This window comes from Aureobasidium melanogenum (genome assembly GCF_000721775.1).
Source record: "Aureobasidium melanogenum CBS 110374 unplaced genomic scaffold scaffold_8, whole genome shotgun sequence".
Classification (NCBI taxonomy): Eukaryota; Fungi; Ascomycota; class Dothideomycetes; order Dothideales; family Saccotheciaceae; genus Aureobasidium; species Aureobasidium melanogenum.
Window position 1 is genome coordinate 268,658 of NW_024470060.1, and position 13,290 is coordinate 281,947.

At 51.8% G+C, this 13,290-nt stretch overlaps 3 protein-coding genes across 3 annotated transcripts; 1 reads left to right on the forward strand and 2 right to left on the reverse strand.

Moving 5' to 3' along the window:
- Positions 1 to 168: 168 nt before the first annotated feature.
- Positions 169 to 2,079, forward strand: M437DRAFT_46523 (uncharacterized protein; the record flags this gene model as incomplete). Its single annotated transcript, XM_041021287.1, has 1 exon — positions 169 to 2,079. The coding sequence occupies one exon, from the start codon at positions 169 to 171 to the stop codon at positions 2,077 to 2,079; it is 1,911 nt and encodes a 636-aa protein (XP_040880459.1).
- Positions 2,080 to 2,874: 795 nt separating this feature from the next.
- M437DRAFT_47291 (MCM-domain-containing protein) lies at positions 2,875 to 5,183 on the reverse strand (the record flags this gene model as incomplete). Its single annotated transcript, XM_041021430.1, has 2 exons — positions 2,875 to 2,949; positions 3,006 to 5,183. The coding sequence occupies 2 exons, from the start codon at positions 5,181 to 5,183 to the stop codon at positions 2,875 to 2,877; spliced, it is 2,253 nt and encodes a 750-aa protein (XP_040880460.1).
- Positions 5,184 to 11,234: 6,051 nt separating this feature from the next.
- Positions 11,235 to 13,138, reverse strand: M437DRAFT_47219 (3-hydroxyacyl-CoA dehydrogenase-like protein; the record flags this gene model as incomplete). The annotated part of the gene is made up of 2 exons (XM_041021411.1): positions 11,235 to 12,501; positions 12,552 to 13,138. 2 exons carry the CDS (start codon positions 13,136 to 13,138, stop codon positions 11,235 to 11,237), a joined length of 1,854 nt encoding a protein of 617 aa, XP_040880461.1.
- Between the last annotated feature and the right edge of the window lie 152 nt (positions 13,139 to 13,290).

Below are 13,290 nucleotides of genomic sequence, written 5' to 3' on the forward strand. Positions count from 1 at the left end.
CTTGAGCAGGACCCAGCAGAGCAGACGAGTTCTGATACAGCATGCCATGCCATGCCTCAATAATAAGACAGCACAGCATAGCCACATCTTGGAAAGCCCTTGCTCGGTCGTCTGTCTCCGCAATTTCACATGATTGACGCCTGAATCGATCCACCATTGCTGATCACCATGAGTCGTCCTGACAATGCGCAGAACGAGGCCAACGACAATCCTGAGCCCATCCACCTCGATGCCGACGAGAAACCCACGACAGGAGGCGCTCAGGACGCCGAGAAGCAGGCCGCGTCCAACGAGAATGCACACAACGACAATTCACATGCCGAACGCGCTCGGGAGAAGGAGGAGGCTCTAGAGAGGGAAGAGACACAGCAGAAGAAGGACGATCCCAAGCCCGAAGGCGCCAGCGACGACCAACCCGCTGGCGGCTACGATGACACGCCCATCCCCAAAGCTCCGCCAGGCTGGACCGTCAAGATCACCTTCCACCGCGCGACCAATCTCCCAATGGCCGATATCAACTCCATGTCCTCCGACCCCTACGTGCTAGCCCAGATCAACACCGACTTGCCTAAGCGTCACAAGGAAGACCCTCTTCTGCGCATGCGCACTCCCACCATCCGTCGCAACACCGATCCCGAGTGGAACTTTGAATGGATTGTCGCCAACATTCCCTCGTCGGGCTTCAAGCTCAAGGCTCGTGTCTACGATGAGGACCCCACCGACCACGATGACCGCTTGGGAAATGTCCACATCTCCATCCACGAGCTTCACGAGGGCTGGCAGGGTATTCAAGAGCAGCCATACAAAATCATGAAGCGCTCAGGCAGCAAGCGAGCCTATGCAATTCGCGCTGTGGCTGCCTGCATGAGCAAGGCCAAGCACATGAACGGCAACCTCTATGTAAGTGTCGAACTCGTCGGTCGCACAGACATCGACAATGGTGGACACGTCTTCACCGTCGGTCCACAATGGTGGATTAGGCATCAAGCTCCCATGCTTGGTCGTATCGCTGGTCGCAAAGAGCCCAACGAAGAAGGCAATGCTCAGTCCGAGAAGGAAAAGGCAAAGACAGAACGCTACAACTTCCAGGCCAACCAGATTCAATTCCGTGGCCCTGTGCCAGACGGGCTCTACCATCGCTATGTTGAGTTCCGTCCTTTCGTCAAGCAGATGTTCACTTCGACTGGTGTGCGAGGATGGGTCTTGTCAAAAGCCCTGCATCACCAACACGCAAGAGTATACAACTTTGACCGCACTACCAAATGGGGCCATTTCCCTCAAGGTCCCTGCAAGGAGATGACCCAGGCCTTCCTCGACTTGGTACATTACGATGAGGGTGGCCGTATCTTCACCTACGTCTTGAGTCTCGACTCGCTCTTCCGTTTCACAGAGACAGGCAAGGAATTCGGTATCGACATGTTGAGCAAGCATACCATGCACAGCGACGTGAGCATCTATATTGCCTTTTCCGGCGAGTTCTTCATTCGACGTCTGAAGTACAAGAACAAGCCTCCACCGCCAGACCCAGCCGACACTGGTAGTGGTGCCAGCAGCGACAACGGCGACCTACACAACGATGGTACAAACGAGTCACACCCTCCTCACGACCTCAACAACGGCCCTCCCAACGAGGAACCCCCGAAGGATCCCGCACACTATCAACTCGTCATTGACAACGACAGTGGTACCTACCGTCCCAACGCCAAGATGCTACCCCTGCTCAAAAAGTTCCTCGCTGCCAACTTGCCAGGCCTCCACATCCAGACCCTCGACTGCCAAAAGGACGAGAAGAAGATGAACCGCATGAAGCAAGCTCAACGCGACCGCAAGAAGAAGGAAGGCGATCACATTGTCTGCGCTCAAGCCGGCAGCGATGCTAGCAGCATCAGCAGTTCAGACGAAGAGCAATTGGATGCTCTTGAACAAAGTGCTGTCGACCAAGAAGACCAAAACGAGCGTGGGCTTGCATATCAACTCAAGCAGGATGCTGGATTAAGGGGTAAAGCCAAGTTTGAGCATCTGAAGCGCAACATTCCTGGTCCTGGAAGTAATAGACCGTTGGCTGGTGAGGAGGAGTAGAAGGCAGGCGTCTGATACAGGAACGTGGCTTTGATGCGATGATGGAAAGTGTTCTTAATTGAGGGGCGCAGGATCGCTTCTGACTATAATAGTAGGGAAAGTTGGTTTAATAATGTGTCTGTTTTGTCGTTTCTCCTTTTCTGTTCGGTCTACGATCTGTATGTCATGTATCAAGTCTGCAATCCATTGCGTGTAGAAGTGTAGAAGTGTAATGTAGGTCAGATCTTCGTCTTTGCCATTGACCTCAAAGATCCACGAGTCTTGATTCTTCATGCATTGGATACATACCTTCCAAGCCACTGTGATCTGGTTGTACTTATCCAAGTGACTTGATAATTAGTATACTTCTTGCATTAGATTGTTAGGTCATCCAATCATATGGATACAACCACAGGAACAATGAAAGGGAAAGGTGAAACAGTATGAAATAAGTCGCCAGAGGTATGACCCTGCTCGTTTCCTCCCTTTCTCCTCTTTCTTCATGGTTATAGAACGGCATGAGGTCAGGCAGGATAGATAAATTGCTCGTAAGGTTTCCAGTATGCAGAAACTTTCTCACCTTTGCAGCTGTCTCGGATCGTGAAAGGAACGTGATTGATATCGCCAGCACATTCAGAGGGGAGACTTTGGCTGCATGAAAACCCAATCTGGCATGACATTTGATGATCTAGATAGCACGTACACTGTTCCCTCGAAAAACACACAATCACTCCCTCTTTCCACTGATGAGAAACGCCAAACTGTGAAGCATAATGCACGTCGTCCAAGCTCCTTTGTTTTATCTGTCTGATCGAATTACTCTTCATCATCCATATCGTCGCCAGCTTCGATGAAGACGAGTCTGGTGCCTTCTGCAGCAGTTTGCCAAATCTGTAAAACAATGTTAGCACTTTCCTAACACGAGTAGAGTGTGTGTGGAAACTTACATCAAGATCAGAATACTCGTCAAGACAAGACTCGAGTTGCTGCAAAGTAAAGCCCTTGGCAAGGACACGTTCACGCACACGGCGGAGATCGAGCTCGCCACGACCTTCGCCAGTAGCAGCGGCACCACTCTCACGCATACCGCGCACGAGGTTGAAGATGCGACTGCTGACGCTCATGTCACCGCGGCGCGAGCGGTCGTCATCGTAGAGCGAGGCCTTGCTGACTTCGGTGAGACGCAATGCCTCATCTACATCATCGGTAATGACCTCTTCTGCGAAACGCAGACGAGCGAGAGCTTGTGACAGACGCATCACACCAAGCAGTGTACGTGGTGATGTGTGGGTGAAAGTCTTCTTGGCTGACTCGTCACGCTTTTGCTGTTGACGCAGACGCACGTATGCGCCTACAAGGTAGTCGGAGACGGCCTTAGGAATTGTGGGTCTGAAGGAACGAGCGCGGGCTACCCATTGGCGAACCTCGTTCGGCGAGAAGATCAAGCCGCCACCTGCAGGTTCGGGATGAGCGTTGTGAATGTGAACATGAGTTACATGACGAGCCAAGTCTTCATCGGCGTCGCGCGAGGGAGTGTCGAGGATGAGGAAGAGGATATCGAATCTACTCAACAATGCGGCTGGCAGGTTGATGTTCTCTACGGGTGAGATGCGAGGGTTGTAACGGCCATACAGCGGGTTGGCAGCTGCCAAAATCGAAGTACGGGCGTTGAGTGTTGTTGTGATACCGGCCTTTGAGATGGAGATGGTCTGCTGTTCCATGACTTCGTGAATGGCTGTTCTGTCGGCGTCGTCCATCTTGTCGAACTCATCGATACAGCACATGCCGTTGTCTGCAAGCACAAGAGCACCACCTTCCAGCACCATTTCGTCTGTCACGGGATCTCTCATGACTGCAGCGGTGAGACCGACACCACTCGAACCACGACCTGTCGTATAGACACCACGTGGTGCAACCTTTGTGATGTACTTGAGCAACTGTGATTTGGCAACACCAGGATCACCCATCAAGCAGACATTGATGTCACCACGAATGCGCATACCATCACCCATCTCTTTGGTCACACCACCGATCAGTTGCAGAAGGAGAGCCTTTTTGACATCGAGGTGGCCGAAAATTTCAGGAGCAATGGATCTGCTCAGGTATTCGTAGAGTTGGCCAGACTGCTCCAAGTCAGCCATACGGCGCACAGTGCTAGGAGCCAGAACCATGGATTCGTAGGCCTTCTTGTGTTGATGGACATATTGAGCCTCGAGATATGTGTCGGTCAGGAGGCCAGCCTTGATAGCCTTGAAGCCAGTGTAGGGAGTGGGAAGGAAAATGCCAGCAATATCGACGACATCACCTGGGTTAATTTGGCGAGCCAAGGAGCCGTGGCAGTAGACGGTCAGTTGACGGGGAATGTGGCCGACGGGAACTTGGTCGGACATTTCCTGGATCTTGACTTCTTGGAAAGCAAGGAATTTGGAGGCGCGTGTCGAGTGCAAGAGTTGACCCTTGACGTTGTTCTTTTGACAGGCGTCCGAAGGGCATTGGACCATGGGGGTGTACTGTTTTGTGGTGACGGGCTGGAAGACTTCCTGACCACAGCGATCGCAAGAGTAGGCGTTGACCTGAACGGCAGGCTTGACATCCGAGACTCTGATTGCGATACCGCGGACTGTGATGAGGTGGCCCAGGTGCTCACCACGGACTTGACGGACAGCCATTGCTTTGCTGCTCTTTCCATCGCTGGACTCGGAAGGGGTGACGGGCTTGAAGTTGAGAGTGTAACGGCGGGTGAGGGCAGGAGGGAAGAAGGATTCGCTGGCATTGGGGTCGTTGCCATCTTCGAGGGCCTGTTGCATGACACGGTTCGCGTTCTGTCGTTGAGTGAGGATGACATCGATGACATCGTCCTTGAAGCTGACATCGGAGCTGGCTGGCGGCATGAGCTTGTCGACGGCGCGCGACAAGATTTCAATGTAGTGGTGTGCGTTGCGCTCAATTGACGACACCAGCTTGAGCGATGCGCCGCTGTCTTCCAAAGCCTTCTCGTACTGTTTCAGGTCGTCTAGATCGATCAGGATGTTGTCGACCTGTCTATCTGCTACGCGCTGCAGGTGCTCCATGTATTTTGGTTTTGAGCTCCTCCGTTGTGCAGCACCGTCTGCCGTCTCGTCCATAAAGTCATATTCATCGTTATCGTTGTCGTCAATGTTCAATTCGTCCAGCGCATCTTGAGCCTCGGTCGACGAGGCCTTGAATGAGCGCAAAAAGTCCTCGAAAGCAGCTGGCAATAGATTTCAGTACTTTGTTTGCGCATGCGTCTTGGGTCAAAACAAACCTTGCTGCTCCTCATAGTTGATCAGCGAGGGGTACGTAAGGAGCGCCATGACTACCTCTGATGCCGTCTAATCTCGAACTGTCCGACACACGGCAGTTTGTTCCAAGAAAGGGTGCTTCTAAAAAGTTATGATGGGTCTGGTGGCAGGGAGTGGGACTGTGATTGCGAAAGCCAACAACGCGAGCTTCGTCCACCGACGCGAATCCACGCGCTTGATTGGCTTCGCGTCGATTATTCTATAGTAGCACATGCATTACTGGACCCTTTTGTGCCTCTAGACCATCCTTACAGTATGCAGTCCCCTTATCATACCGAGGTCCTCTGGCTGGGAACATGTGCTGGTACAGAACTTGCCATGCTATCGGTGCAACTCACAGTAAGATTCAAAAGTCTGTGTCTCTGAGCTACAGTAGTAGCACCTGGCCATGTTTTCTACCACTGTCACCAAGTGCTACCGACTAGGCAGACCGCGGGCACACTGTTGCGGTTCCGCCAAGAAGAAGATACCAGCCGGCACTGCTCTACCTGACTTAAAATGTTGTTTTATCATAGAACTGCAATCTTATGCATAATCACACTTCGATGGAGGCTGGCGAACCAACATGATCCAAGTGATGCGACCAACAAGGAGACCCGATGCAAAGCTATTCCAACCGAGCCGGAATCCGTCTGCATCACGTTAGCAACCTTGTTTTAAACTTCTTCAAATGCACGTCAGGTCTTTTGGCACTGCATCTCGATTGCACCGCCACTCATTTGCAATCAAGATCGTCCTGTGTGCCCATGTACTCAGCCGAAGTGGCTGTGCTCTGTCAACTTGCCTGCCTCGCACGCTGCTCCCCTCAATCCTGCTCGAGAGCCACGCTTGCCACGGCCCACGATCGAGAATTAAGGCGTCATTCGTGAGTCGTGCCAATTTCAAAATCGCTGGAAGAAAAGAAAAAGAAGAAAAGCATGCAACTCTTACTGGCTTGTGCCCTCGTGTGTCAGTCAATTTCAAGAGTCAGGGTGTTCGGTCCCAGCCTTTGACAGGCAGGTCAGGCAACCCGGAGTTTGATGCCTCTCGCTACCCGTCTACGAAGTGCTTGCGAGGAAGATGCATGATGATTTGACCTTGGAATATGCAGCACCAAAAGCATCGTGTCGAACTCGGGCGGACAAGAGGCACCGGAGGGGCAGATTAACGGAATTGAGTGTTACAGAAGGCAGAGACGGGCCTGATTGGACAGTTCCCATGCATGAGATAGACGTAGCTAAACAAAAATCCGGATCTTGAGGCTGACTTTTGAGGTCCGTGAAACGAATCCTTGCCGTCCATCGCTCCTGACAACCCACTCCCAGCCACTCGTGCTCTTGCCTTTAGTTTGCGCTTTGACGCCGGCCATCCATGCTCGACCCCTACCGAGTACTGCAAAAGACGACATCTTTTCCCTCTTCAAAAGCTCGACATCTCCTCTTCTGTAACCATTTGTACCCTGCTTGTCACCTTGAACTCATTGTCCAACGGCCTTTGACCGACATCACATTCGTTAATCCATCATATTCGTCGGGTCCTGGTCCGCTTCAGTTGTGGCTGTGCCGTTGCCAACCACACCGTTGTGTCTCCCCTCGTCCTCCCACCTCTGCCATCAATCGTAATCTACCCCTCGCCGTTGATCGGGGATTGTCATGTTCAAGACTCCTTCGTAAGTACCGAGTCGTTCCTGCTTGTCTAGATCCATCTTGTTGATGTAATCGTAGCTTCAAGTCTTTCAATAGACCAGGGCGCAGTCGCTCAAAGAGTGTTAAGAGTACGTGATGCCCATCTCCAATCTAATCAACAACCAACAGCGTTAACGGCGTCAACAGACAACGAAGAATCCTTGACGCTGGATACCATGTTTCAACCAGCAGAGACACAGCACTACTCTGCAAATGCATCTTATCAACGTCTAACAAAACCACAAACAAGGCACAATTCTGCATGTCTCGGCAAGGCTGAAACGAGCTCCACCAAGGCTACCCCTATCAACGCTCCAAACGACAACGCCGAAGACGCTCGAATGTCTTTCTCCAACGATTCACCCCTTAGCTTTACAGGATCTACATCTTTTCGCAATTCTGAATCACCCTCCAGATCCGCTGCCAATTTACATAGTGAAGGCACCAAATCAAGGAAAGCTTCGACCACTTCCATGAACACCACGAAGCGCCATACTATTGCTGTCGACAATTCTGATGTCGACGTTGCTGCCGCCATCGCTCTGCTGCAAGAGCTGAAGAAGCGGGCATCTCCAGAGGATCTGATTCTTCTCCACAAGGCATTGCTTCCCACCAAGAATGTTGAGCGCACAATCGCTCCCTCCAGGCCAGAGTCCAGGGAATACGAAGAGCCCATCTCTCCTCTCATTCGAAGGAGTTCGTTGCTCCCAGCCGGTGTCAAGACTCGCCTATCTCGTGAGCTCTTACGAAACTACTCGGAGAACAACGTCACAGTCCGCTCGGCTTCAGTTTCCAGACAACACGATGCTGTCGAGTCTCCAAGGCTTGATGTGCCCCTCGACTTTGAAGCCTTGGATCTTGCTGAAGGGGGTACTGAGCTCCAGGGTGGGCGTCCGACCACGCCATCCGAGTTTTATCCCCAGATTGGTACATACAAAATGGGCTCTCTTCGTATAACTAACGGAGCTGCCTCGCCAGAGCCAGCTCGTCTCCTCAAACAAGCAGAAATGACAGGCATTCAGCACAAACCTTCATTACCAGAATCACTATCAGGCGAAGGTTTCACCACTGCTGACGAAGGCGAGAACACTCCCGAGTGTGTTCGCCCGAGCCATGCTACAATCGTTTCCCTACGAGCACCACGAAGAAGCTCAGAACAGCAGGATAGAAAATTGTCATCCGAACTTCGTGCTAGGTCAAAAAGCAGAGGTCGTCCTGTTCGCCACAGTACCGAAATTGAGGCAAAGAAATCTGCCTATCAACCAACCCGTCCTCAAGTTACACAACTTGCTTCCGAGTATGCTCAGGAGTATGTATCTGAGTTTGACTCCCTTGAGAACCCTCACATGAGCAACGCAGCATTGACGACTACTGTCTCACGCCTAAGCACAGTCCACGACGAGTCTCCCGTTGAGGGTGACATTGACGCCCGGGAGGAGGCCCTCAGACAACTTACAGGAGACGTACTTCCAGTCAATGACAGTATGCGAAAGGCACAGTCGCAGAAGCATCTCCATGTTGCCCGTCCTCCCATGACCAAGAGCGACAGTGGATACAGCTCTGAGGCCTCGAGGAGATCGATCATCAAGGAAAGCAACTGTGATGAGTTCCTTCTCGCCGCTCTGGGTGCTGCAGATCAGGCTGAACATTCACGCTCTAAGGAATCTCTCACAGCCGCTGCTGCCAGACCTTCTCTGGAACAAATTCAAGAAGACAAGGTTTCCTCTCCTGCCCCCTACGTTCAACAGCAAGTCTCTGCTGTGCAGAAAGCGGAGAGGCACCGAAGTTTGCCAAGTTTCTTCTTCAAAAAATCGTCTTCGAGCACCTCTGTCAACACAATTGCGACCACTCCCGTCACCCCAGTCAAACAGACTAGAAAGCTCCAGAAAACTCGTCCTCGATCACAGATCATCGTCCCAGAGCAAGTCCAAGAGCCAGAGCCAGAGCCAATGCTGCCAGAAATTGAACCGGAGTTTAATCCTGGCACCCCTGAAGACCTTTCTGTCAACTTCTCTCGTCCTACTCGCCGACTGGAACGTGGTCCTTCTGCATCTCCGCAGCAGACTCAAGAAGAGGATGAGAGAGATGCACGTGGAAGAGGCCGCAGTCGCAAAAACGATGTCACCTCGCAAATTGCTAATGCCGGAAGCTCACCCGATGGGACCACCAGAAAGAGAAGCAGAAGCTTCTTCCGTTTCCGTAGCCGCAGCAGAAGCAAGAGCCAACACCGCCATGAGGAAGATATCACCGTCCTTTCCGTCGCCGATGAACCTCTCCCCACTCACGACTTTTCCGATTTCGGCACCGTCGCACAATCTCTCGGCCAGTCGCCTTATGATATCGCTACCAGACGTGTTAAGCAGATGGGAGCCTACGATCCGTCCAAGCCTTGGTTCCATCCTCACGAGATAAGCCGTGCAGCTCCCAAGCCTGATCTAAGCTCAGAGACGCAGCAAAGTCGTGGAAAATCAGTCGAACGTGGCCGACAGGACAGAGCACGCAGTCAGAGTCGTCCACGCGAGTCTATTGATGCTGTTTCGACCAACTCGAGGCCGCCGACTAGAGGAAAATCGAAAAGATCACAAAGTGCTCACAACATTGCCGTCCCAAGAGTACCTGAGGCAGTGCCCGAGCTTCCGAAACAGACTCAGAGGATGTCTGGTACATTCTCTCGCTCTGTTTCTAAGGATGGCACTGTTAGAGTCGGCACTATCGACTTTGGCACTGGCTTCGCCCAGGGTCGTCTAGAGCCGATCCTGACCAGTTCAGAAAAGGCCAAGGCGAGACGTCGTACACAGTCTGTCGCCCCGCGAGCACGTCCCAGGAGTACTGTCAATCTGGATGAGGTGATGCCTCAGCGTGAGATGCCACAGCCAGCAAGGATGCCATCCGGCGACGCACCCAAGTCGCCAGCACGCGAATTACCTCCGACACCTACTGAGAAGCCTTCGCAAGGTTTGCCTCTTGAGTTGCCTCAAATCCCATCCCGAGCTCCACCAAAGGTACCCGCACATGGAAAGCAACCTAGTAACAAGCATCCTGTGCTCTCTGTGTCTACGAAGCCTGTCCATCTCAAGGAACCGACAACCGTACCCCATTCGCCTGCCTCACCAGGAACCCCAACAGGCAGACCGTCTTGGGAGAGTCAGGCGCTGGCCTGGCGCGAACGTAAGCAGAGTCTTAATGACATGCTTTCGTCCCCAACAACTGAGAGAAAGAGCGGCACATCAAACCCTGCTTCTCCAGCCATCCAGGCTTATTCGCCTACAATGCAAGCACCTCGCCGTGCTCCTACCGTCGTTGTATCTCGCTACATCACACCTCAAGGTTCCGAGTTTGCCATGCATTTGGGCGAGGAAGGTCCCTATAGGAAACTGCACTCCGACAATTCTCACAAGAAGTACCGAACTGAGGACCCATACAAGAAGTTCCACTCAGACAACCCTACCGATCTGCGTCCTGCTCAGGAGGATGTCGAACGCACCGACTCTAGCTCAACCTATCGCACCGCAACCTCCGAGCAATCTCAGGACTCGTTTGCTTCAAAGGATAGCGCAAAGTATCGTACCTACCGCCCCGTTGAGGACGCTACTAGAGAGAAGCCATCTGCTCCCCCAACACCCAAGAGCAACAGCACACAGAAGAGATCCAGCCGCATACTCGAGCAGCCTCAGCCTAGACCTCAGCGTCGCTCCACAGCACCTCCAGAGAACCAGGATGTTCCTTTTGACAGATTCAGTGGAGGTCTGGGCTATGGTTGGGAGCGCGGTGTTGGCTTCGGTGGCAGTGCAGGCACGAGACAAAAGAATGACACCAAGGCTGCCAGGAAGAGCGTGGCTGATAGCCAAACCTTTGGCGTTGATCTGAGTGATATTCCTGTTTTCATGGTCAGGAACTAGGCAGGGAAACAGAGATTGCATGAAGGAGGCATGGAAGGGGAAGGATTTGCCGGATTGGCTATGACGAATGAATAATAGTATACACCTTTTAATAATGTCTATAGAACTCTTTTCGAACTAGTCCTTTTCTTCTTTGATATTGAGATGTCACTGACTAAGCCACGCTGTGACCAAAAAAGCTCAAGAGGTACACGGGACAGATAGGTAATCCAGAAGGTATATACATTAACTCCGTTGTCCTCTATATTCATCTAGTCTATACTACGTGACGTACTCATGAAAAATAATTCTTAAACGTGTGCGAGGGTGATGCCAGAGAATGCTCTGTTGTCAACATCAACAATTCTCTTCTTGTTCTGCCCATCAAGGTCAAATCTGTACACGAAACCACCCAAGTCAGTGGCGTAGATGTGCTGGTTCTTCTTGTCGAGCTTGACGCCAATTGCTTCGTGCATGTTGCGGGCCAAGATGTTGTACTTGGGGTTGTCGCTCGCATCTTGGATGTGTGCGAGGGCACTCAGCTCAACGCTGTTGATAGTGTTGCCCATTGGTGGGTCGCCTCTATCGGTCCAGAACAGCTTTCCAGACTCCTCGTCGATTTCGAGGTCGATAGGCTCGGGAAGACCGGCGAAGACCATCTCGATGTCTGATCTGTTGGTAGCGGTCTCACCAGAAGGCATTTGCAGCTTTGCTCTGAAGATCTTGCCTTGGCCGCCTTTGCTGGTGCCCTTTTGGGTCCAGTAGAAGTGGCCGTTCTTGTTGTCGACCGAAATACCGACGCACCATCTGAGGCAGTCTTGAGTTTCTTCTTTGATCTTCCAGTCGCCTCTCTGGACTAGAGTTTCTTGTTCGCTGCCGTCGAGGTTGCATCTCATGACTCTAAGACCTTCGCGGTCGCAGAAGTAGAGCTTGTTGTTCTTTTGGTCGATGATGAGTTGCTTGGGGGTGTGTACATCTCCTTTCTTTACAATTTCTTTGACATCTGAACCGTCGAGTTTGCACGATTGGACACTGCCATCGTTCGCCGTGGGGATACCCATGTTGGTCCAGTAGATGCGGTTGTCCTTGACGGAGATGTCGAGACCGTCAGGCAAAGTCTGGTTCGAAACCAGTGTTCTGGGCTCTCCGCCGGACGCTGATTGGGCTACGATCTTGCCTGAATGCGCAAGATCTTCTTCGGTGTTATTCAATCCAAGATCAAGATAGTACAAAGTTGGAGCGTGTAGGTTGTCGTGGTGGCTGGACTCTTCACCAGTCGCCTTGGTGGTGTGACCAGCAGGGTAAAGACCTCCCTTTCCACTCTTGGCGCCGAGTGCACCTTTATCGACATAGTTGGACTTGAGGAAGTCGACAGTGTCCTTGGTTGGGAGCCCGCGCTCCTTGACGTAGTGTTGTTCGATGAAGACGACGGTATCCAGACCGACAGCATCCATCATGGCACAAGGTCCAGCCTTGCCTCCTGAAAACATCTCCAACCAGACACGATCCAGCTCTTCAGGGGTGCTAACGCCCTCACTGAGCACTGTAAGGCATTCACGCTTGATCGCTGCCCAAATACTATACGAAATTGTTAGTTTTGGATCCCAAGCGTCAATAACATCACTCACCGGTTGAATACAAAACCAGTACTCTCCTTGTGCGCAACGATTGGGCTCATACCACACTCCTTCAGTCTCTCGACATAGAAGGGGAAGATGGCCTCGTCGGTGAAACCATCTGTCATCAATTCGACAATTCTGTTGTCCGGTGGCATCATATAGTGAGTATTGAGGATACGCTTCTTCGTCTCATCATCGACCTTGTCCAACATCTCTCCACTCTTGTAGCTGCTCGAGTTACTGACCAAGAGACAATCCTTCTTCGTCAGTTTTGCAAGATCTGCAAAGGTATCAACCTTGAGTTCCAGCTTCTCAGGTACTGCTTCGATAACGGTCCATGCATCCTTGACGGCGGGTTCCAAGTCTGCGAAAGCAATGGCTTTGCCTGGGTTTGAATTTGAAATGGTCTTGGCGTATGAAGCGATGTTCTGCTCAACGTAGTGGATGGCAGCATTGCGCTGTTCTTCTGAAGGATCGCGAATATGTACGGTATGGCCAGCAGCTGCCCACACACATGCGATTCTTCGTCCCAAAACACCACCACCGAGAACAGCCACAGGACGGCCTTTGATGGCTTCGACCGTGAGCTCCGGCATTATGTTTGGAATGAAGTCTTTGAACTGGTTGTGAAGGGTATGCTGATGGAAGAGGGGACTGGTTTAGATGAAGTGCTGTGACGACAATAATTCAGCTAACATTCGTCGAGCTTTATTTATTTGAGCTCTCTATGTATGCTGCGATGACGTGT